General features: G+C 51.8%; 7 protein-coding genes and 4 pseudogenes across 7 annotated transcripts; 5 read left to right on the top strand and 6 right to left on the bottom strand.

The window, feature by feature from the left end:
* Positions 1–651: 651 nt before the first annotated feature.
* SAPIO_CDS9134 lies at positions 652–1,401 on the top strand (annotated as a pseudogene; the record flags this gene model as incomplete).
* Positions 1,402–4,537: 3,136 nt separating this feature from the next.
* Positions 4,538–5,022, top strand: SAPIO_CDS9133 (uncharacterized protein; the record flags this gene model as incomplete). The annotated part of the gene is made up of 3 exons (XM_016790607.1): positions 4,538–4,667; positions 4,770–4,952; positions 5,018–5,022. 3 exons carry the CDS (start codon positions 4,538–4,540, stop codon positions 5,020–5,022), a joined length of 318 nt encoding a protein of 105 aa, XP_016639910.1.
* A 346-nt stretch (positions 5,023–5,368) lies between these two features.
* On the bottom strand, positions 5,369–6,693 carry SAPIO_CDS9132 (uncharacterized protein; the record flags this gene model as incomplete). Its single annotated transcript, XM_016790606.1, has 2 exons — positions 5,369–5,740; positions 5,812–6,693. The coding sequence occupies 2 exons, from the start codon at positions 6,691–6,693 to the stop codon at positions 5,369–5,371; spliced, it is 1,254 nt and encodes a 417-aa protein (XP_016639909.1).
* A 379-nt stretch (positions 6,694–7,072) lies between these two features.
* On the top strand, positions 7,073–7,629 carry SAPIO_CDS9131 (Uncharacterized protein; the record flags this gene model as incomplete). Its single annotated transcript, XM_016790605.1, has 2 exons — positions 7,073–7,139; positions 7,214–7,629. The coding sequence occupies 2 exons, from the start codon at positions 7,073–7,075 to the stop codon at positions 7,627–7,629; spliced, it is 483 nt and encodes a 160-aa protein (XP_016639908.1).
* A 540-nt stretch (positions 7,630–8,169) lies between these two features.
* SAPIO_CDS9130 (Phospho-2-dehydro-3-deoxyheptonate aldolase) lies at positions 8,170–9,557 on the bottom strand (the record flags this gene model as incomplete). The annotated part of the gene is made up of 3 exons (XM_016790604.1): positions 8,170–8,471; positions 8,543–9,322; positions 9,512–9,557. 3 exons carry the CDS (start codon positions 9,555–9,557, stop codon positions 8,170–8,172), a joined length of 1,128 nt encoding a protein of 375 aa, XP_016639907.1.
* Positions 9,558–11,455: 1,898 nt separating this feature from the next.
* On the bottom strand, positions 11,456–13,120 carry SAPIO_CDS9129 (annotated as a pseudogene; the record flags this gene model as incomplete).
* Positions 13,121–14,041: 921 nt separating this feature from the next.
* Positions 14,042–14,509, bottom strand: SAPIO_CDS9128 (annotated as a pseudogene; the record flags this gene model as incomplete).
* A 624-nt stretch (positions 14,510–15,133) lies between these two features.
* Positions 15,134–16,309, bottom strand: SAPIO_CDS9127 (annotated as a pseudogene; the record flags this gene model as incomplete).
* A 2,597-nt stretch (positions 16,310–18,906) lies between these two features.
* Positions 18,907–19,844, top strand: SAPIO_CDS9126 (Uncharacterized protein; the record flags this gene model as incomplete). The annotated part of the gene is made up of 2 exons (XM_016790603.1): positions 18,907–19,002; positions 19,068–19,844. The coding sequence occupies 2 exons, from the start codon at positions 18,907–18,909 to the stop codon at positions 19,842–19,844; spliced, it is 873 nt and encodes a 290-aa protein (XP_016639906.1).
* Positions 19,845–20,797: 953 nt separating this feature from the next.
* Positions 20,798–21,657, bottom strand: SAPIO_CDS9125 (Uncharacterized protein; the record flags this gene model as incomplete). The annotated part of the gene is made up of 2 exons (XM_016790602.1): positions 20,798–21,282; positions 21,384–21,657. 2 exons carry the CDS (start codon positions 21,655–21,657, stop codon positions 20,798–20,800), a joined length of 759 nt encoding a protein of 252 aa, XP_016639905.1.
* Positions 21,658–22,219: 562 nt separating this feature from the next.
* Positions 22,220–23,305, top strand: SAPIO_CDS9124 (uncharacterized protein; the record flags this gene model as incomplete). Its single annotated transcript, XM_016790601.1, has 5 exons — positions 22,220–22,222; positions 22,307–22,340; positions 22,435–22,481; positions 22,604–22,762; positions 22,910–23,305. 5 exons carry the CDS (start codon positions 22,220–22,222, stop codon positions 23,303–23,305), a joined length of 639 nt encoding a protein of 212 aa, XP_016639904.1.
* Between the last annotated feature and the right edge of the window lie 496 nt (positions 23,306–23,801).

Genomic DNA, 23,801 nt, shown 5'->3' with positions numbered 1-23,801 from the left:
GACCCGGAGCGGAGATTGGCCAAAATTTCGGCGGGCAGCGGCAGCCAGTCAAACCTCGAATTTGCTTTTTTGGTCAGGGCCTTTAATTCACCACGCCCCGATCACACAGAGACTGCAAAGAATGAACTAAAAACGGAAACTTTCGAGGTTTGGGTTTTTTTTTTCTTTTTTCTCCTCCCTCCCCCTTGTTCAAGGAGTTTGCTTTCGTGCCAGCAAGCTACAGTAGGAGAGGATGCATAAACAAGGCCGGAAGTCTTGGATTGTCCTTTGTTCCCAAGCCCCTGGAATGAATGCTAATATGAGGAGAAGAATCAAACTCGCTTACACGGATGTTTGGTTTTCTCACGCAAGTTTTGAGCTTTTCGCTTAAGGCCAGGGAGGCCAAGTGTCTTTGTTGTCATATATCGTAGGCGAAGGACAATGAATGATTGTCGCATTTCGGGAATGAATAAAATTGACCGAGTCACATAGGGACCAGCAAATATCGAACTCCTTTGGATTGAAAGAGCCGGGAACTGGAAATAGGATGTCTAGATCAACTCTAAATTCTCAGTCTCATACGGGGTCTTGGCTCTCCCAATCTCAGGGTCAGAGAGAGCGAAATAAGTCGAATATCACAAATAAAAGGAAGCTCACTCCTGGCTTATCAACATGAACATCTACTACCCGCGAGGCGCAGCGATAGACAAAGAGCTAGTCGAGGAAATACATCCCCGCGGGCCCGTCTACTGCCCATTTCACTTCCTCGCCGTCGCCGCGAAGTATTACAACGCGAATGTCGAAGCCTCCCGCACCTCCCTCGCCGACCTACAGCATCGTCGCAACGAAGACCTCGACAGGTTAAAACTCAGACGTAAGCGACAACAGCAACCGCCCACGAGGGTTCAGCCGACGAGGAAAGCCAAAACCACAAATTCGAAAATAATAGTAGAATCCAAGGAGGCGAAATTAGTCAATGCCATTGAAAAGAGGTACGCGAAGCTTGTCGCTGATCTACTTATCCCAAAGAGCAAATGCGACATCGGCAACGTCATGGGACTTGCTGAGTTGAAGAACGAGCTCGTCCGACTCATTGGTAAAGAGGAGACCAGAAAGAGAAGCGGCAGGGACGGTGCGAGACTGGACCCTTGTCATTTCGGCTCACTCCCGTGGCTGTGTCGCTTGTGCGAGCAGGGAAAGGAAGCGTCCATTCCTCCTGGCTCGAGGGACACGTCGGCGGTGGTTGTGGAGTGGCACCGGCGGTATAGCCCTGTGCCAGTGATGGGTGAAGCCCCAGTTGAGGGAGTCTGCGATGAGGAGTACTGGCGGATTGTGCCAATACCGAAGAAGAATGTTGTGAGGCTGGGCGGGTTGAGGTTTACGGTGGATGTATGTAGTGGAACAATGCTCATGTTTGTGTAAGAAAGCACCTGGCATTGCTTCGAATCGCACACTCGAGAAACTGGACAGCTTAGGATTGGCATTGGAGATATCACTCCCCCTTCCTCTTCCTCTCTCCCTCGTCAGTTCGCCAAGCTAACTCCCCGACACCCGCGGCTAGACGACGGGCTTTCACCGAAAGCGCCTGAAGAAGCGATTACAGTCAACAAGAGGAAAATAAAAGTAAAAAATTAAGAAGAAAAGTAAAGGCAGAAATGACGGCATCGCGCCACCATGTCGACGAACTGCGAAAGCAGAGTGCAAATCTTGGCAATATTGACAGCGAGCCAGGCGGTGGCAGAAGAGGTGGGGAATCTGCGAGAAAATCTGCAACATTCAAGTCAGTTCTCCTTTCCTCTCCTCATCGACTGCATGATGATTCGTCACCAAATGGGACCAAACCAAACCACCAAGGTCGCCTAAGAAACCTTTGGCCTTTCTCCTCTTCATCCATCGCCAGGTCTAAAGCCGAATTATTTTATGCCAGTGATGCCGTGCCACTGGTACATGCCACGATAGGCAAACCTCAGCACAGCACCTCCTTCCTGTGCTCGAGGGGCACATGCAAATTATTCCCAAGCTCACTTACCGTCGGCTCCAGAGTCCAGTGCACCTTCCTCCTTGTTGGGGTCCAGACCAGGTCATCGACCCACGGTCCCGAGGGTGCACCCGCCCGCTCCTGTCGCTCGCTGCCGCTGGCTGCCTCTTGCTTGGCGTTCGCTCTTGCCGTTCATGCCGAGTGTCTGCTGCAAGACTTTTGCGAGAGGAGGAGAGAGCCTCGATTGCACCAGCACCTTCAATTGGACTAGCTGCACCCTGCACATCACCGGATTCCAGCCCTTTCTTAAGCAAAGAGGGAGTATTTGCCGCAACCACAGTCTTCCAGCCATAAAGGTGTGACATTCATGTATTTATAGTCTCCACGTACTCTTAAGCTTGGCATTTCATTCTATCATCTTGGCTCTTCATTGAGGCTTTTCTACGCCTCTCAATTTCCTGCTCCATGCCAATGTTGCTTCACGAAAGAGTTTCTCCAGTATCGAAGAGCAGCGGGTTTGATTATTTTTATTGGCAAGAGATTTCTGAACGATCTCGTCGTCCATCGGCCACGGGAGGATGATCCCGCTTGCGTAATACCAACGCTGGCGCTTCGGTTCGGGGACATTCTTCTTGGTTCTTGCCTTAGTTGCAACCTCCCTTGTAGCCGTTTCCCAGAGCTGTCCCTTGACCTTGGCGAGAGTCTTCCGCCCTATGAGGGGTGAAAGGAATGAGGGGCATTACTCGAAGCTAACCTGCTTCTTGGACCCGAGCTTCTCCTATTGCCTCTCCCCCCACTGAGGCGGTTAGAGTCGACGATTCTACCCTTTGGTCCCACATCTGCATCACTTGGTCTGGTGGACATATTGGCCGCTTCGGTCATATGCAGGCACCCCTCCTCCCCTCCCAGAAAGAAGGAGCAAAGACCTCATCCCACCTGGGGATTACGACGCCGATCCCAAAAGGAGAAAGGTATGGAAAGCTTGGCTTCCAATCATACAAGCCTGTGGCCATTCAGGAGGTCTCAGGTTGGTGTACCCATAAACAACACAAGATGTCCCATTGATCTACAACACCCTGGTCCATAAACACGACAGCGAACGGTATCGCAAGGCTCCACCCCAAGGCTATCCAGGTTCTATATCTCGGGATACCAGTCAAAAAAAGGTCGACGTGGTCTGCACAACAACAGGGATCGCAGAGTGAGAATTGCCAAACCTCCCCTGATCAAGTCCAGGAAAGCCGTTTAGAAAGTCGCCCCCATGGACGAGGCGCTCCAGTACTAGTTCTCTGATGTCTGTCCCATCGGGAGGATGACTTGGGATGTGATACTGGCAAGTCGGAGTATCGTGATCCTGGCCGTTGTGCTTGTGAGAGGTTGATGGTCGGTGCATTCTCAGCTGCCAGTGCATAGAATGCGAGACATATCGCTTCGAGTAACGAGATGAAGAAAGTGATGCTACATTTCAAGGAAGTGGGAACGAGCCAGGGAGCAGTACTAACGGATGAATCCAAAGAGAAGCTCCCCATTCCAATATCCAGCGGCAATAGCCCAAGCAAACTTGCTAGAATAGACATTGATGTTGTATCGTGCTACATATCATACACCTCTCGCCGCGTCTCCTCCATGCCTGTGGCCGGCCGGCTTGTTTCAACCCGTAATAGTAGATGCATAATCACCACCATTGACGTAGATATGAGTGACTTTCCCTAATCTATGGAGCTTTGATCAGAGGGGATTAGTCCTTTATACCTGTTAGAGTTGGGACCTCGCTGTGTGGTGGTGTCGAAGCATTCCCACATTTGCCAAGAATAGCGTCTTGAACCCACCCGCTCGCAACAATCTGCAGGTTGCTGAAACCCACAATGCAATTTCTACACGCCCTCCCCGCTTCACACCACTCTAGGGAACCCTCCTCCACGTCAAACGACCTCCTCACTTGTCGGTCTTGGCCCGGACTTGGCGGTAAGAATCCTCGAGCCTTACTCGCCAGGCTATCGGCGGGACGATGGATATGACAAGATGCAGCCTCCCTCCGTTCCTTGTACGTATGAGTTTCCATCCCTTCGATACGCCATTGCGATAAGCTGGCCTGGAGTTGTAGTGGGAAACCTTTTGCAACAAGCACAAATGATTGGATACACAGGCTTCCGAAACTAGTAGAATGGAATGTTGTGGCCCCCCTAGGATGAGGATGGCCACAACGACGGGAAAACATGCCAAGAACAAAGCACATCATGACCTGTTGCGGGGTTGGCGAAGCACACATTGCGTGTTCGTTGTCCTGCATGATGCATTCGTCCATCGGCTGCCCACGTCTCACGATGGTTGGAGTAGGGCGCTTGCTTGGAGTTTCAACGCATACGGCATCTCGTGCGTGACGAAAAGAGGAGGCCTCCATCAACTCTTGTGAGACTGCGTAGGAGGGTTCACGATGGTAGCGGTCAGGTTGCGACTATAAAAGGAGCCAACTTCCCGGGTAGACGAGAGAATCCAGAATCCACATTTTCCTCGCCATCGCTTGAGCAATAAAATCAAGAATCTTCTTACATAGATACCCACCCCGTCATTTCTTTCACAATGTCCTTCCATCAGTCCGCAGAAGACATCACCCTCGACGGCAGCACCCTCAGAGCCCGTCTCCGAAACGTCGACGGAGAGTGGGTCGATGCCGAACTTAATCTCGACGAGGTCCTCGGCAACAACAACGGTAAGCCACTAGCGGTCATCAACACAATCCCCTCCTCCTTGCACATGTATACATGCTTTGAATAAGTACGATTTGCTAAGAAAAGATGACGCGGTATTATAGGTTTCTTTGAGTGGGGCGGCGGCGGCTTCTCCGGCTCCAGCGAGAACATCTCCTTCTCCATTGAGGGCGACGATAGCGTTCCTGTTCTCCGTGCCACGTTGAAGAATGCGGATGGGGAGGATGTCCATGCGGATGTTAACCTTGCCGAGAGGATTCATAATAACAATGGCGCTTTCTACTTCGGTGAGTTTTTTATTTTTTCTTTCCTTTAGAGGCAAGGAAAAGTCGTTGCGCTAACTGCGAAACAGAGTAACTGCGGAAACAAGAGGCGTAGATGTCTAGTTTCGTCTTGGATGACACGGTGAAAGGAGGATAAGATGGGATTTCTTGTACTCCGCTCGCCGGACGACGCTAGCACGAGTTGAAGCAGTAGACCCCAATCAATGAACTTATGAAGATCACTAAATCAGCCCTTCAACAATGAAACAAAAGAGTCAGATTCTGCCAGTGTGGAATTGTACATTGTATGCGAAAATACCATCTATACACCCAATAAGTTGTACACGTATAATCTCCATCTAATCCAAACATCCAAGACGTACACTTGCTTCCCACATCCACCTAAACATTCTCTCTATAGCCCCTCCATTTCAGCCACCTCAGGGCTTACCCATAAGCCAAGCCTTCTCCTTCGCCTTGCCATACTTGCCCGTTCCCGTAACAGGCAGATCCCTCTTCCGCAGCTCCTCCTCAATGACCTTCCACCTACCAACCCAGACCTCCTTGTCGATGGGCGTCACGCGACGGCCGTACACCTTGACGTTGGGGAGGTTGAACAGGTCTGGAGAGGAGGAGGCGGACTTAGAGTCGGATGCGACGCGGCGCTGGTGTTGTTGCTGGATGACCTCGATGAGCTTGCGGGGCTTGGGGGGTCGCGAGACGAGGGAGAGGATGTGTTGGGCCGTGCGGGCGGGGGCGAGCTTAGCGTCGGGGATGTACTGGCCGGAGAGCTGGTAGAGACGTTTATGGATCTGTATGATGTAAGAATTAGTTCCAGCAATATTCATGACGTGTTGAAAAGGGTGTCCGAGATAAAACATACGGCAAACTTGAGAGCTGGGTTCGTCACGGGAATCTGCTTCCAGGAGCTATCCCAGGACTTGCTGACCTCGCGAGCCTCTTCGGCCGTCAAGACATCTTCCTCGACAACCTCCTGCTCAGCGGCGCCCTCTAAAGCAGCCTCGTCAGCAGCATCAGCCTCAACAGCCTCAGCCTCACCCGCGGACGCTTCCAGGCCAGAAAGAACAGCACCAAGATCTCCCGTCAGCGTAACATCCCCCGCCTCCGAAACCTTCAACTCCACGCCCGCAGCCCTCAATGTGTCCCCTTTCTCCAAACCTCCCCACCGTCCCCTCAACATCTCCTCGCCCTTCTTCCCCTGCACAACCAACGCCTCGACAACAGCCTGCCTCAACAGAACCTCCAAAACAGCCGCATCCGTAACGACCTGGACACCTCCAGGATAGCTCCTCGGCACTGAGAAAACACTCAACCGATCAACGTCGCCCCAATGTCCCGCCTCCTCCCACCATCCTTCGAGCCCTCCGACTTCTTCGAGTCCCTCGGCCGTCTTGGCGGGGATGTAATCCGTCGCCTGGTTCGGGTTCGGCGCGTAAGAGAAATCGGGCGGCACGACGATCTTGGCCGCCGCAGCGATCAGGGAATCCTCGTCGATGGCTTCCTCCTCTGCTAGCTCGGCCTGGGACGATGCTTGGGATTGCAGCTCGAGTGCGCTTTGGCGATCGCGCTCGAGAGCCTCGAGCATTTCCTGGCGCTTCTTTTCGTCGGAGGTGAGAGTGCGGCGCGTGGGGGCGAGCTGTGCGGCGCGGGTCGTGGAGAGGGGACGGTGGAAGGGAGAGGTTGTGGTTTGAGTCGTGATGGTGGAGGGACAGCGGAGACGCTGTAATCTCGGTAGGCGACGCATTTTGTGGATAGTTTGTGTGTACTCCGGCGGCTTGAAGGGATGGGGAAGGGAGTGAGTGGTCACCTTCAAGCCCTCTGTAGTGAGGTGAGATGAGGTGCTGAGCTTGGGGAATTCGAGATGAACTTTTTTTTTAATACGTTGTAGATGCGTCGCGTGAGCCAATCACTGGGAATCAATTGGGTGTGGCTGGTATACGCCACATTGTGGCTTGCGTCTGGACCATCAATCTTGAACTTCCTCTCCAAGCATTACGACGATCACAGGCTACAGCTCGCCAAGATCCAAGCTTCAATGTACGCAACGCCATCCATCTCCTCGGCCGCAAACAAAACCGCTCCCCCCTTCCGCCTCATAATAGAACAAAATACATAACGACACAATGGCGCGCATAAAACACCATTTCATCCTACTCCTCCTCGGATTCCTCACCCTCGTCGCAGCGCAAAGTACGTCTCTCCTCTCCCCGTCAACTCTCATCAATCTCACCCAGCTAACCAATCCCTTCTTCCAACTTTCATAGGCCCTCAAATCTACTGCAAATGCACCTGCTTCAAAAACAGCACCATAATCCCCCTAAGCCCCCAACGCTCCACGAACCAACTCCGCTCCCTCCCCGATACCCTCTCCTCGAATCTCCACCAACACCCCAAACGAAACCCAACCGCCTGCTCCGGCTGCACAAAAGTCTTCTGCCGCGAGCAGAACCTCCCCTTTTGCAAGGACGCCAAGGACGAGGACATGCAGACCATGTGCTTCCAGCGCGACTCCATCAAGGATCGCTTTATTGTTTGGGGCTTCATACTCGGCACCTTTGGACTGTTGGGTTGGGCTGCTTTTAGGAAGGTTATGGAGATGAGGGGGGCGAGGATGGCGAGGGGCGGTGGTGCTGGGGCTGGATCTGGGAGTTCTGGGGGCGCTTATAGGAGGGTGGGTTGATGCTGAGGATATATGAGGAGGGGTTAAGAATGTATGGATGGGATATTGGGTATGGCGTTATGGGGATTCTTTTCGAACTCGGCGTTTCTGCTCATTTTTACGCGGATATCTTTTTCAGGCGGTGGAAATATATTTGTACAGAGCGATCAAATTGCTTGTTCGAAGCAAAGGTTCTGACGCGGACTTTGCATGGCATTCCTCCCTGCAGCGGTCATTATATTGAGCTTCACATTAAGCATGGGTTGGCAAGATAAGATCTCTGAAGAAAGCGGCTGAGATATATTCTCCCCAGAAAAAGTACGGAAAGCTCCGCGAAGTCATGATGATGATGATGTTCCCAACGCCAATTGTCTCTTTTTCAATTTTACAATCCGGGAAAGAAAACGACTAACTTTTTCCCTCCCTTCTCATTATTTCCCAGCGTATCCCTCCCAAATAAAAAAAAAAAAAAAAAAAAGAAAAGCAAGCCGCTTCAATGCAAGAAACTATTTTTATATGCCCTTGATACCCACTTGGTTGAAGGTAAATCCTTCGGAGATTTTAAGCCGACTGGCCGTTAGAAGCTCCGTTCGAAGCCTTGGCGGCGTTGACAGCGCGGCGGGCGCGTACAGCCTCAGCGAGCTCCTCGAGCGAAGTTACCGTGTTCTCCCAGTTGATGCAGGCATCCGTGATGCTGACACCCTTCTGGAGAGCGGCGGGGCCCTCAGCGGGGACCTTCTGGTTGCCCTCGTTGATGTTGGACTCGATCATGACGCCGATGATGGAGGTCTCACCCTCACGGAGCTGCTCAGCAACGACGGAGGCAACCTTGGGCTGGTTGCGATGGTCCTTGTTGGAGTTACCTGAGATGTAGTGTTAGTCTCTTGGTACGAAGTGCGATGGTTTTCGGGTCAGTCCTCAACGATAAACTCACCATGAGAGCAATCAATCATGATGGCAGTCTTCTGGTTCTTCTTGATAAGCGCAGCCTTCGCAGCCTGCACACTCTCCTTGTCGTAGTTGGGGCCCTTGTTTCCACCACGGAGGATGACGAAACCGTGTTCGTTACCCTTGGTACGGGTAATGGCAGCGAGACCCTGCTTCGTCACACCCATGAAGTGGTGGCGGGCAGCAGCGGCGCCAATGGCGTCAATGGCGACGCCGAGGTTACCGTCGGTGCCGTTCTTGAAACCGACGGGGAAAGAAAGACCCGAGGCCAGCTCGCGGTGAAGCTGAGACTCGGTGGTGCGGGCACCGATGGCGCCGACGGAGATGAAGTCAGCGAGGAACTGGGGGGAGATGGTATCGAGCATCTCGCTGGCAATGGGCATGCCCGAGGCCGTGAGGTCCTTGAAGAGCTGCCTGGAGACACGGAGGCCCTTGTTGATCTTGAAGGTCTGGTCGATATCAGGGTCGTTGATGAGGCCCTTCCAGCCGACGGTGGTGCGGGGCTTCTCGAGGTAGGCACGCATGACGATGACGAGGTCCTCGGTGAGCTTGGAGGCGACGGCCTTTAGGCGCTCGCAGTACTCGACGGCGGTCTGGGGGTCGTGAATGGAGCAGGGGCCGACGATGACGAGAAGGCGGTCATCCTTGCCCAGGACGATATTGGCGGCGTTGCGGCGGCCATTGACGACGGTCTCGAGGGCGGACTGCGTCATGGGAATCTCGGACGCAAGAAGCGCAGGGGGGATCAAAGGATCCTGGCCAAGAACTATGTTGAGCACGCATGCGGTTAGTCATAGATCTTCCAGGCAAGGCAAAAGGGCACTCAAAGTTGGGTTCCTGTCTCGGCGCATTGGGGGGAAGTGGATTGGGAAGATTGGAGGTAAAGCATCGCAGGTAGCTATACTGGTGCTCTCCGTGTCTTGGAAAAGCAGGAGTATAAGAACAGTTCACTTACTCCGAGTGTCATCGGCCTGAAGGGGGGTGATTTCTACGCCGGGCATGTTTGCGGTGATGTGGGGGAGTAAGATGTATGGAGGAGGGGTGAAGCGGTAGGAGGCAGAAGCGTTTTCTAGTCGGGTAAAGAGAGGTACGAACTGGCGTCGCCGGGCAGCTCGAGACAGATATAGTCGGACGGGACGTGGAATTTTGAAGCGCGGGATGGACGAGAGGAAGAGAGTGGAAGGATAAAGGGAAAAAGGAAGTACTCGTAGAAATAGTACGACGAGTAAACCGAGAATGAGTCAACGAATGACTGCGCGAGCAAAAGTCGGGACCCGGAGTGGTTGATTTTTTAAAGAGGAAAAAAAAAAAAGGACAAAAAAAAAAGACGGTGTAAGCTAGCATCGGAGGGTTCTCGGAGGTCAGCCTCCGTTGTACCCCGCCTAGTTATTTATATGGGGAGTTACATCTGTCAGGGTCTTCGTCCAGTAAGCGTCAAAGTATTTCTTTTCTTGCGCATGCCGGAGAGCGCATTGGACGCGGCCCTTGTACCCATGCATCGATTCAAGTGCCTCGGCGACAATGAATTGGCAACCGATCTCTTTAATTCTCGGGCATTGCGCGGGGGGGTTGTTTTTCTCAATGGATGTGCGAAGACAACAGGAGGCATGGGCGAATCCGATCTAGGACCGACCTCAGGTCAAACCTTGTCTGGTTGGTTTGACTTTGATGACACGGCAAGTATCAATTGGCGTGCAGCTTATTCTGCACCTTCCTGCTCAAATATGTTCTCGAAGAAACTTGGAAAGAGCCCACCACACCACATTTTGTGTGCGCCCTTCAAGTAGCTTACGAAGAACGCCACAACAGCACACGGGTTGTACCTGACCATACGAGCATTTCAACCCCATATCAAGTAGTTTGTCTAGAGGTGTACCTGTGTAGCTTCCTGTCAATTCTCACATCAAATCTCACGTCAACTCTCCCGCGAATTCTCACCGGTCCGATGCGGTCATCTTGCTCCCCATCAACGGAAGGAACGAACAAATGAAGTACAAACGGCGTGATGGCGGGGTAGCAAAGTGCAATTGAAATTCGTGTGTCGCGATTGGATCTGCCCATTTGGGTTCCAGACCCTGTCGGTGATTCCCGAGTCGTTCCTGGCCCCACGTGATTACGGCATTGACGCCCATTAGTTTAAGTCCGGACGAAGTCTAAACCCCTGACCCCCAACTTCGAAGTCAAAGACGAAGGACCTACTCTTCAAAGCTAGAAAATAGTTACGGGCACTTGGATATTAGATTAGTTTTTCCCCGGAAATGGGAGTGAACTCTCAGTGGGGCGGAGAAGAAATTTCCGAAATTTCCGGGCTTGGTTCGAAGAGTCATCCTTTTTTTCCCAGGGGGATTTTGGGGATTTTCACCAGTATCAAGTTATCGCTTCACGAGTCAGTTCTTCACTCTCTTGTTTCGCAGCCTTGCACAGTTCCTTTCCAATACGCAGGCGCAGCAAGTTCTTTTGCCATCATATGGTTCCAGGGAACTGGAGTCCATTCTTGTCTATTCTTTTCAGTGTGCTGCGTATCTTACAAGGCCATACGAAGTACTAAACTCCCATTCGTCGTTTCCATGCCGTTCAAAGTCCCACTTGTGTGTTCCCGCCCTTGTTTCAATCTGATCAACCTAACCGACCGCTGTCAGTTCTTGGAAAAGTAAGCTGGCGAGGGAATGCGAGTGGGCTAGTGGTTAATTGGAAGGTGGTTGACCGAGTAGAAGTGAACCAGACGCGGTTGAAACGAGAGCGAAACGAGGTGGCTTTTCCCCAGGTGTTATCGAGATTGGACCGATATACTTCAGTCATCCACGGCCACTCCTGTCCACCTCTATGCCTCACTCGTGGATACGAAGAACTCATATATATCATTTCGCTACCTCGAGCTACTTCCATGCCACCACCAACGCTAATCTACGAGCTGCATTTCAAAACTCTTAGCCTTAACTTCACCCCCCAGCTCCTTAGTGGCATGGTTGAACACTCCATATCTATATCCAGTAAAGTACCTCCACGAATTACTCATAGAGAAAGGTGGTCCTAGCTCCGTGAAATCAATCCCGTCAATGCTGTAAGAAAACCTCGCCGTCCGTTCTTGGCTCGATCCGAAAGCCGGTGTAATATCAGCCGTGATCCGGAGCCAGATCTCGGTGATGCCATCATCCGAAAGTGTAGGACCGGTAGCAGCTACCGTGCCAGTTCCTGCCGTCGTCCACTGGCCTTCAGACAAATTAAGATCGTTAACCATTACAACCTTCGCCGCATCTCCGTCTTTCCAGATTCCGATGTACGCGGCGCGATCCCGGAAGAGCACCGCGCCAGCCCTGTCACCGTCCTGCATCTTGCCAATATCAAGATGGAAGGTGCCCGTGGACTTTGGTCCAATTATACGATGAGTGAGTGTATTGCGAGCCGAAAATAAATCGGTAGTCACAGTTGCCGTTTGCAAAACAAGGCCACCGGCTTCATCGCCTGCGAGTTGCCACCTCGTCGTGTCGGGGTTGTGATTCCACTCCCACTCGTGGCTCAGACTCACTCCTTTAAACTCGTCGATGCCAACTGGGGGTGTGACTGTTTTGTTTGTTTGTACTGGTATCGGATACGTCATCCCCCAGTTACCGTTGTCGGTGACGAGCTCTGGCCATCCATCAGCAGTCCAGGTCAAGGGAGCGGCAACTGGAATACGCCCCCCGGGATAGGCATCCAAGAAAGCGACATAGTACCATTCATCATCAACGGTATTGACAATTCCACCTTGATGGGCATACCCGGCGTTTTGCAACGGTCCACTGATTCGGGATACCAGTGTGCGCCTTTCGTAAGGGCCAAAGGGGTTGTCAGACTTGAGCACATACTCCGCATCTGCCGGCCTCGTCACAAGAATGTAGTAAGACCCATTGATCTTGTAGAATCTGGCACCTTCCACGGTTTCTCCAGGGACTCCGTGAACCTCTTGCGACTTGACCTCGCTCAAGCCATCGGGCGATAACTGAGCGACGGAGATTCTAGGGTTACCGTAGGCCACATACAACACATCATCGTCGTCTATCAACAAGCCGGCGTCGTAATAACACCTGCCGATCGGAGGATGGCTCGTCCACGTCCACTCCGAGACCTCGCCGCCGTTCGCGACGGCTCCGTTTCCGGGGGCAGTCCAGACGTAGGTCCGGCCACTCTCGATGCATCCCATCCAATAGAACATGTCGTTCGATTGCCGGTAACGAAGCGTACTGGCCCAAATACCTTTCACGTATGCCCGTTGATTTGCGGTGAGGTTGTACTTGTCGCCGAAGTTGAGCTCGGGCACGCTGTGGGATACCGGCTCCCAGTTGACGAGATCGTAGGACTTTAGCACTGGAGCACCGGGGGAGTAGGCGAATGTTGACGAGGAGTAGTAAAAGACATCCCCGATGCGGAAAACGTCCAGGTCTGGATGGTCTTGCCAGAGAACTGGGTTCGAGAAAGTATCTGCTCTTTGAGAGATGATGCCATACTGAGGGCGACCCAGGCTAGCGCCAGTCGGAAGAACCACGGAACTGACTAGCAAGGCGACTTGAAGATTCGATGAAACCATGGTGGGCTTCGAGTAGTGTCTCGTTCATAGATCCGTCAGATTATGAGCGATGTGAATATTAGCGAACCTCTCCTGGCAGTTGAGAGATCAATATCTACTGAACTAAGCCCCCGAGAATGAGTCCAATCGCTGCTCTCCAACCCAATGATAATTATATATAGTTCTTCGGGATTCAAGAATTCAGGTCGATACGGTGGATTTATGTAGGACACATCAAAAATGGCCATGGTTGATTTAAGCTCGACTTTGCGGTCGCATCTGGCTTGAGAAATAATTTCTGTCAAGAAGGACCTTCCCTTACTTACACGGACGAAATTTCCTAGCCGGAGCAGCGCTTCACGAGTTCAATATAGTTTATATCTGCCTAGGACAAGGTTGATTGGAACGCTTAAAGGGAGGATATGACTTGGGACATCACCCGTACCATTGACCCATCACAAACTTGACTCTTGATGGCGGACGGCAAAGAGCGCAACACCGTATCTCGTCGACTATCTAAGCGGAAGTAGCTTCATCCCTGTAAAGTTTCTAAGGTGCGAAGACATTGTTGGAGGATTGTCTCCCGCAAGACGGAGTGAGATGCGATAATTCGGGTGGTTTGCCCAAAAGCTGGTTGGTGCGGCTGCAAATCCAACCTGACATCCGCTTCTGTAATGAGATTGGTGGCATATTGCTTAGAAGAGGGACAGCTCATATTCACCTGTCTGAGGCGTGAAGGTGGAAAGTGATAGTGTGGTCAAACCGTTTAGACGTACCCCGGAAGAGATTCGGGGAGGAGATGAGGCGAACATCGATTGATTCCGTTTTAGTTGATAAAATATTATGGCAAAATGCACGCTACTTTAATTTTCGAGAGTATGAATCCATTAAATTTCGCTAACACAACATCTCAAGAAATCCCATTCTCTTCCAACAAGTCACTTAGACCATATACCCGACAAAGACAGCCATGGCAGCAGCCAAAGACCAAGAGAGACCAGTAGTACTGCCTCCAGAATCGCCTCCAGCAGAAGTACTCGCCGCTGCCGCACCAGAAGCGGACGTCGCCAGACCAGAACCAGACGCTGCGGGAGCAGAAGTGGACGCAACAGGTGCAGAAGTGGGCGCGTCCGGCGCAGAGTCGCCCGTTAAAGTCGTGGTTACCCGGCTATTGTGTTGACCGTTATCATGGCCTAGGATGGAGGTATGAATAGGTACGCCGGGGACGGTGGCGGAATGATCGTGGTCGTCCTGCTCGTCATGATGAGTGCTGATCGTCTGAGAGGGAGGGGAACTGCCTACTACGGGAGTTGCGTCGTGGTCATGGTCAGGGCCCTCATGGCGTCGAGCCGGGTTGGCGGCGAGAGAGAGGGCAGTAAAGAGGGTGAGATAGATGATGGGCTTGACCATTTTGGCCGATTTCTGTTTAGTTTTGATTCCTCAAGGAAACGAGTGCGAGGGTTTCGATTTTAACCTGAAATAACGAACGTGAAGAGCACACGAGGGGAAGATGGAAGGATATAAGGGAAAATGATTTTTGCTCAATACAAAATAATAAAGATCAGAAGAGCGGTTAAATATCATGGGTGGCGACTCCAACGATCTTGCTCTAATGGTCTGATCTGTCGTCTCCCCACCACTCGTTCATCGTTGATGACCTGGCGACGGTGTCTCGCACTACTCGCGCCCGCACAGCGGAACCCTCTACAAGTACGTCGGCGTCAACGAGAGGCCGGGCCCATGAACCTCGCCGACCATTGCTCAGAGCTGTCCGCCACCGACGGCTTTGGAGACGACATCAACGGTATAGGCCCCACCGATCCCACCGCCATAGCTGCGGTACCTAACATTGAAATACTCAGTCGGCTCAGAGATTTGCACAAGTAGGCTCAATACACCAAATATTGCGTTGTTGCACACACCATTGAAATTAATTCAATGTTAAAGAGTTAAAGAGATATTCTACACCCTGCACAATGTCGGTGAGCTGCAAGGCATCTATGAAGTCCTAGAGCTCGGTAGAACGTCATCCAGTCAAGCCTGGTCGGCCTCTGACATAGACCTCAGCCGTCTCTTAAACGAGCTCACCCTTCTCCGTAATGCAGGCTCAACACGGCCTTTGGATTTAATGTCAACCTCAGCACCCTGTCCAGACCACGTTGGATATTTCTCGGTGTCGACCCATCGCGAGCTCGGTCCCTCCAGTGAACCCATGTCTTCGTTCCACCCAAGCCGTTCGGCCAAGTCCAAAAGCGTCTTACCAGGCTTGATGTAGCCGCTCTCTAGACCTTCAGTAGATTCAACAGGGTCCGGTCGAAGACCAAAAGCCGAGATTTCACGTTGTTCTAAGTCCAGCAGAAAAGAAACAGCCGCTTCCAGCGTGGTCTCAAGCGCCGATATCTCACCCTCAGGTTCAAAGAGAACACTCTTCCTGAAGTCCTTGGGGATAGAATCAAAAGTGATAGGTGCGCTGAGGCCATCCTCGATACCTGTCCGGATAATGACGACAGTGAGAGACCCAAGGTCAGAAATCTCGTCGTCGTAATGTTGGGCTCGGATGACAACAGCGACAGCACGAAAGCGCGGCTGAAGTATAAAAAAGTCCTGATCGCGGATAACCTTTACCGGGTCCCTGCTTATATCTAATGGCGCACACACCCTGCAAAACAGTTCATCGTCGTCAAGATCAAGATCTTTGAGAGCCTTCGTAGCATTTTGGACATTATCGACCCTGGCGCAGAGGCTTGCATTCAATGCTTTGATTAAATCAACCAGGGGTTGCGAGCAAGTCTCCCCTGGAAGAGTTGTCGGCTTGGTGAAGACGACCTTGGCGAGAAACTGCCCGTATTCGATCTCGCTCCGATAGGGCCGGAACCACTTCTTATAAAGGTAGTTGTGGAGAACAGTTAAAAGCAGCTCTGCTACAAATGGCCAATCGGCACCTGCAACAATGGGGTCGTTCCGGAGGATGTAGAAAGGCGCGGTTCGGTTGCAATAGTCATTTGCTTCTTCCAACTCCATCTCCCGCATGTTGCTGGGATCCGTCAGGCTCTTCTCCTTCCAAGACACGTAGGTATACATCGCCGAGCGATGCCATATGCCTCTCCGGTGCGTTGACTCTTGCTCGCCTCGAAGATAGTGTAGAATTTCATGACGAGGAAGCGGAAGCCTTTCCGCAGGGACGCCGTAGACCGGCTTGGCCGCTGCCATTGTGGTCTGTTTATTCTGTCCGAGTGTGAACAATGAAGAAATATCGAAGTGTAGATCGCGGAGGAGGTATGAATTGGAGGGGAGCTGGAGATTGAATGATGGTTCTTTACGCCAGTTCAAGAAAGTTACGAGGGCAGCGGACCTTGTTTCAAACTAGAGGATTCAATGTTATGTTGAAGCGTAATTGTAGTGCAGAGTTTACATTCATAAGGTGCATTTGATAGCTTGAGCGCTACTGTGTTACTAGCAAGATCCCTAGAGAAGTAATCCCTAGTGCAATTAACATCCATCACGACTTGCGCAAGATTTCGATATCAAGTGACGGGCACTGCAGTGACTTGGATCCATCTGGAGTGGTGAATCCGATGATAGACTGTTGGGGAATTCGACGAGGCCCTGGAAAATTGGACTGACTTGCCTGCTCCGCAGTTGGCCAAACTTTCGCCAAGAGATTAGGGAAGTTGTGTGTCTGTCCTAAGAAGATCTACTGACGTGGAGCCTTCCTTTCTCCCAAACCTTTCTCTCTCTCTTGGGAGTCGAGTTCTAAAGAGTCATGGGATCAGGAAAGAACGAAAGCTATCTCGAATTATCAGATATTGCTGGCACCTGCCATAGCCCGAAGGTTGGACTTGGACATCACTCTTTCCTCCCCACTCCAACAGATGCGATAAACCTAAAGGTTAGGAAAGTGCCATGACCGATCCAGCCGAAAGAGATGTTCAGCTAATTGCTCTTGTCTCGTAGGGCCAAGTTCCAACTTCCGGCATCCAATTCTCAAGTTCCCTCTCTCCTCCGGTTCCTTCCAAGAAAGACTTAATCTAGACAACATCGGTGGACCTCAATTTCAAGTGATTCGGTCGTACCGTGTTAATTTGAGTGATTTGTAGAGTACCTCCAGCATCTCATGTATAAAATGGAGCTTTCCCTCTCTCTTCCAGTTACAACTCTCTCAAGTTTTCATTTTTCAAGTTCCAACTCCCAAGAAGGAATCCAGTTTCCATCATCTCTCTCCGATGTCTGTCCCAAGCCTATGTCATACAATTCTCTTGTTTCAATAATGTCACAACCACTCATTTCTCCTACTCAATACGAGCAAAATTTGGCGAAGGGCGCATAGCTGCACAAGGAGCTGATCGATAACACCCACGAAAACGGACGCACGCTCATTTCCTTGCCCCAGAGATACGATACTGCTCCCTCTCATGGACCCTCGGTTTCCATCGTCTCGATCATCCATCGTGTGCATGTTGATTGTGCTGCAACCTATTTCGATTGTCAACCGATATGGCCACCCCTCAGATAACCTGTGCGCTCTACGAGGAGGGCCGAAGGCTCCAAGAGGAGCTTGATATAAGTATCAAGGACAGGGGGCATGCGTACACACCCCTAAAGGAGATTGCGACGGGCTACGACACCATTCTCGATCCACGGAGCTGCCGGGGATCAGTGACCTACAACAAGACAAGCTCGAGGACGCAGAAGAACTAGACGACCAGTATATCCTCGTACAGGTCTAAAACCCAGCGGGGAGGCCCCTAGCGTACCAGACCAGAACTACATGGCTGTGAGTGGGGGAGATGTCAAGAGCTAGCGAGGGTCTGGAGACTATGTATCAGGAACGAGACAACTTTAAGCCTGATACGCGATGTCCACTGTCGACAGAATCCACCGCAGCCCTGGGTGGATAATACTCCTAGCGACGATGACTTTCTCCCCTTGCTGGTGGTTGACAATGGCAGAGGGGTGGTAGGGATGCTGGCTACTTACCCAAGGATGTTTAGAGTGTAAAGCCATCTTGAGGGTGAGGAGGGTGAGGGTGTTCAACAGCTTCCTTGGGGAGAGGACCGTCTCTGTAACGCTGATGAAGGCGCCAATGAAGAACTGATTTGGGGGGGGGGATCAAGTTTATAATACACCTTGGAACCAAGGAGCGCAGTGCCTTTTAAATGTTCACGAATGTACGAACTTGGTTCACGGAATGGAATGAAGCTACGTTCCGGGGGTGGAATTAATTGAGTTTTGAGTTTTGGGCGGCCTGCAGACTTAGGGAAGAGAGAGCATGGTTCTTTTTATCAATCTTAATCAATCTGCCGTTAAAACCGTGCCGATGCTGATAATTTGTCTGTTGTGTGTGTGCGTGCGTGTGTGCGCGTTCTGTTGATTCCCATTCCATTGACTTTTCATTCCGGGGCAGCCCCAAGAGTCGAGAATCTCCAGCCTCTTGGGGGCTGAACCAACCCCGCCGACGTGAGGCTGAGTCGGATCATGGTCTGGTCATCTTTTGTACCTTGCGGGCCCCAACTCCGCTGTCGTCGGTTTCGCCACTGGAGGCAGCAGTGGATGGATCCTTGAACTGAATGGAAACTTGCCGTCGCCAACATTCTTTTTCTTAAAACCAAACCTGGGGAATATTCCCTCCATACAGACATCTGTTATTTTCTACTGACTGCTACCTTAATCTACGGGAGACGTCTACGGCTCTCCGAGGTAGCCCCCTCCTGGGTCTTATCCACCTTTCGCTTCGATTCCGCGAACGTACGCCCCGGCAACTCCGCGCCCTTCCCTCGGATTTTGACCATAATTGTTCAGCGGCAAAAATGGCGGGTGATTTGAATTGTTCGAGGAGGCGCCTTCGGGAGGAAGAAGAAGATCTAGCTACCTATGGCTCCTCCAGCTTCGGCGAGCATCGAAACGTACGATCTAGGTTATTCGTTTGATTCCGCGAATGCACCGTGAAGATCTAACGGTTTCTTCTTAGAAACGAGTCATGTCTGGGACTCCGACATCTGCGAAGCGGTGGGCCGGGTCCCCAGTGTACCCGTTGAATTCGACCGCGTCCGACTTTCTCGACTCCGTGGCCCCCGAGAGCGAAAATCCCCGCGAAGCCGAGGATACCTGCATGGACATGGACGGACAATCTCCTGAGCTAACCGATCAGCCGAGCGACGCTCTCGACCCCTTCTCGCTCACATCCGATCCCGCAGCGGTGAATCTAGCCGACCGTGTTCCCACGCCGATTCAACCTAGATTCAGGAATCAAGTGAGGGGTGGTGCACATTGGGAAGCATCCGACCTGCACCACCCCAACGGCGTCAACAACATGGGCCATCATCAGTGCGGGTTGGATTCGTTTGACCAGTCTGTACCGCGCACCACGGAGTCCGAGGAGTGGAACAACGTTCGAAACAGGCGGCTTCCTTCGCCCATCAGCGAGGGCGAGGATGGCTCTTCCAACGCGGGTCTCGATGGCGGGTTCACGACGCACTTGGCGGACAGGCTCGCGTCTCAAGTATCCATATCGAGTCCCGATGAGAATCCCGGTGTTGAACCGGGCATGCCCTTACCTATCGACGTTGCCGATGTTCCGACGACCCCCCCACAAAGCCGCCGGGGACACATCCGATCACGACATACGATCAACTCGTGGACGTGGCAGCCAGGCATGAAGAAGACGTTTAGTATGGGATATAGAACCGACTGCGAGAAGTGCAGGCTAAAAGTCCCCGGCCACTTTAACCACATTATCATCTCTTAGCTAAAAGGGCGATTGTTTCGCGGGGATGGGCGGCGCCGAGGTCGCTATCATACGCCATCGTCCTCGAGACTGAACGTCGGTCGAGGTTTACTGATCGAACTAACTTCTAGTGATAGTCCTGTCTCTACCTTTTTCTATTGTTTCTTCTTTGCGGTCCTTTGAACTCTCTTCTCCGGCAGCAGGCGTTATCAGCGGCGTTTTTAATCTTATTTATGGGATGCCAGTTTGCTTTCGGATGGATTGTTTGCTTAGATTGGATGTCTGCTCTACGGGATGACGTGGAACGTCTCCCCCAAAAACATTCTTTAGATTATTTTCTACTTGTTTCTAGATTGACCATATACCCCGTCCTCCTTTGTTTCGAAAGGAGGACGATCCTGCCTTGGACGGCTTTTTCTTTTCTTTTTATTCCGCTGTTATATTTCTTCAACACGTTCTTCAGGAGATACATAGTAAATATACAATTAAATGCTATTCAAAAGCGGCGAAAATAATCACCAATAATACCTGTAACCATGGCTGCGGGGTATGACGCCGTTTTTACTGATGACAATGCGAGCCTACCAACGCACAATCAGAGACATTCGCAAGGATGCCAGAGGGAGATCCTGGAGAAAACAGGGTGATACGGATGGGAGATGGCAATGGCCCGCAGAGATCGAGAAAAGAGAGTGAAGCTTGTGGTAAAGAGTACCGGTCAAGGTACGCTGGGATGCAATGTATTATATGAGAGGGTGGATGTTTTCTTCCAAGTGCAATGCACATCCCAGACGCCGTCTAATGTAGCCAGTCTACATACACAGGAATAGATTCTATAATACAGCTGTCGTACTCGTCACACACAATCTCCTCCTCCACCTGTACCTTTTCAACCAACTTATAGAGTCGCCGAGCTTTCGACTCCCATTCCGCGCCATTGTATTTTGAGTTTCCCCTTCCCCCACCCGCCGAACTCACCAGACCTTCCACCAGCTCTTCCCAGAGCTCTCTTGCTTCGCCGCTCCCGCTCCCGCTCCTGCTCCAGCACCCAGATGATCCAATGGACCGCCCTTCCCTTGACTCGCCTTCTCCTGCTCAAAAGCCCCCTTGACCTTATTCCTCAGCTCCTCCGCCTGGGCAGGCGAGACGCCCGTCTGCTGCGCCTTGACCTGGGCATCGACCTGATCCCATATCGACTGAGACTTATCCTTCTGCTCCTGTGTTGCGGGGCCGGAGAGGAGAGGGGGTAGCCTCTGTCCCGTCCTGTCGGCTTCCCTGATAGCTTCCTCAACAAGGCGAGTCTGCTCGTCAGTGGCCGAGCCATTGAGGAAAGCCAAACGTGCGGACGCGAGGGCGTCGTGCTCGATTCGTTTCTGGGCTTGCATGAAGTCTTCGCGACGTTTGCGGTTATACTTGAGCATGTCCATGACGGCGTAGACGCTGAAGACACCAGCAATCACTGTTGCATATGTTAGTTACTTCTTTTCCTTTCTCTTCTTCCTCTTTTCCTCAGTTGTCCTTCCCAAAATCACGCCATATATAAAATGGGCAAGCGCATACCCGTAAACCCAATTAACCCAGCCAACGTAGCCTTATGCATGACATCAAACACCTTCCTACCCCCCTCCGTTATCCGATCGTATCTCGAAAGCGGCGCGCTCCTCGCGGCCAGATGCGCAGCCCTTAACCGCGCCACCCGCTGCTCGAGAGTCTCGCCGACGGGGCCGGGGCCGCCGGCATTGGACGCCGCCGAAGTTTTGGATTTCGGCTGTGGTGTCGTCGACGTGAAGCGCGTAGCATCGCTGACGCTCCGAGGACCTGATCGGGAGGCCATTGTGAGTTGTTTCGAGGAGGAGAACCTTGAATTTTTGGAGAAAACGAGGGTGGGGGGTTTCCTTCAAAAAGGGCCAAGTTTTTTCTGTTTCGTTCTTCCTCGAGGACCCTCGAATCACTGCAACAGAAAATGTCATGAGATTGTGCTTAGCCAAGCTAATTCGCGAGAAGTTCCGCTGGGGCAGCGCGGAGACCCGGGAAGTTCTTCGGGAATTTGTCGGGTGATGGGTTGAGGCTGGAATCAAGGCCAGCCACTGAAAGTGTGGCGGTGACGAAAAGAAAAAGAATTTCCAAGTTGAAATTTTGAATTATTCCTACCTCACGTGATGAGGTAATACTACCCCAAGTCGCCTAACTAAGCCGCTGCCAGGGACCCCACTTTCCCAGCAAGCACAAGGAAGAGAAAAAAAAAGATACGTACCCGCATAGGGTTTCAAGCCCACCAAAGAATTTGCGTCGAGGTGGACTGAACATCAAATCTAATCTTCGAACCTTTTCCAATTGCCCTCCCGACATCACCACCACACCTCCCACGACAGAGTGATTGATCGTGAACCGGCACAATGGTACGAAGATATCGATGAATCCGTTTCTATTCCTTCGGGCTTTCGAGGATTTACATTCTAACCTGCTTCGTTCTCATCGTGTAGGCGATCAAGCACAACCAGAAGCTTATCAGCACCCGTAAGCATCGACCCCTTCGCCCGCAATATTGGGACTCATCCAAGAGGATGAAAGGGTTTTGGTAGTGAGAGATGGGCTAACGCGTGGAATATAGATCTCCGAAAGGACTGGCAACGTCGGGTTCGATGCCACTTCGATCAGGTACGATAACCCAAAAAGTCGCGATTCCGGACACCCGTCAAAGACAAATATCTCGACGAGACGGACAGACGCATTTAGCAAAGCCGAAGGAACCTATCTTTCTAACGTGATGGAATCTATAGCCCGGTGCCAAGGTCAGGCGTCGGGACGCCCGTAGGGCCAAGGCTGCCGCCGTCGCCCCTCGTCCCGTCGACCTTCTCCGACCTATTGTGCGATGCCCTACCGTCAAGCACAACCGCCGTGCCAGGGCTGGCCGCGGTTTCTCTCTTGAGGAGCTCAAGGTACGCACAAAATTTTGCCCCGCTTCCCCCTTGAACCGATTTGTCAATTGGGTGGCTTTGGCAATGCGCCACTGCATTTTCTCAAAATAAATTGGTCCCAAAATTGGAAGGGAGAGGGATGTTTTGAAACTGACTTGGCAAAAAAAGGCTGCCGGTGTCCCCCGCCTCTACGCCCCCACGATCGGTATTGCTGTCGATCACCGCCGCCAGAACATCTCCGAGGAGTCCCTCGCCGCCAACGTCGCCCGCCTGAAGGAGTACCTCGCTCGCGTTATCGTCCTCCCCCGCAGGTCCAACGCCCCCAAGAAGGGTGACACCAAGGCCGACCTCTCCAAGGTTGATCTCGTCTCTTCCCTCGCCTCCGCCATCCCCATCGTCTCCTCCGACAAGACCATCAAGGAGATCAGCAAGGCCGACCTTCCTAAGGCCATCGAGGGTGGTGCGTACAGGAAGCTCAGGCTCGCCCGCAGCGACGCCAGGTTGGCTGGTGTCAGGGAGAAGCGCATCAGGGATAAGGCCGAGGCCGAGGCTGCCAAGAAATAAAAAAAGAAGAGAAAAAGAAGGAGAGAGAGGAGCTGGAAACGACAACGACAGGAAGGTAGCGGTAGGCCCCGGAGTTGTGTGTTTTATTTTTTATTTTTTCGCCCAAGACAGGCAATGGTATCGAGGTTTTATATCCTTTCACCAAAGAGAGAAAGAAACAAAAAACATCAAAACAGAATACCTGCATGGACAACTTGGGGATTCTTTCACTACTGGGAGTCCTGTGTTGTCTTTTTGTGTCTGCCGGTCTCTTTTTTGTCTTTTCTCTTTTCCCCTAAATCTTCTCCTGCTTGCTTGCTGCTACTCTTCTTGAGAACAAAAAAGGTTACGGAACATGGAAAGGCCGGGAATGGTATGAGAGCCCCCTTGGTAGTTTAATGACGGTGCCAAGGCAAGGGTGAACCACGAAATACAAACGCATTAGAGACTAAACTCGTATTGTCTTTTCTCTTGCTAATTTCTTTTTCTTGCTCACTATGGCCTTTGCAGTGATGGC

The sequence above is a fragment of the Scedosporium apiospermum genome (genome assembly GCF_000732125.1).
Source record: "Scedosporium apiospermum strain IHEM 14462 chromosome Unknown SEQ_SAPIO_0132, whole genome shotgun sequence".
NCBI classification, from domain to species: domain Eukaryota; kingdom Fungi; phylum Ascomycota; class Sordariomycetes; order Microascales; family Microascaceae; genus Scedosporium; species Scedosporium apiospermum.
Note: the sequence above shows the minus strand (reverse complement) of the source record. Positions and strands in the feature narration are given on the sequence as shown.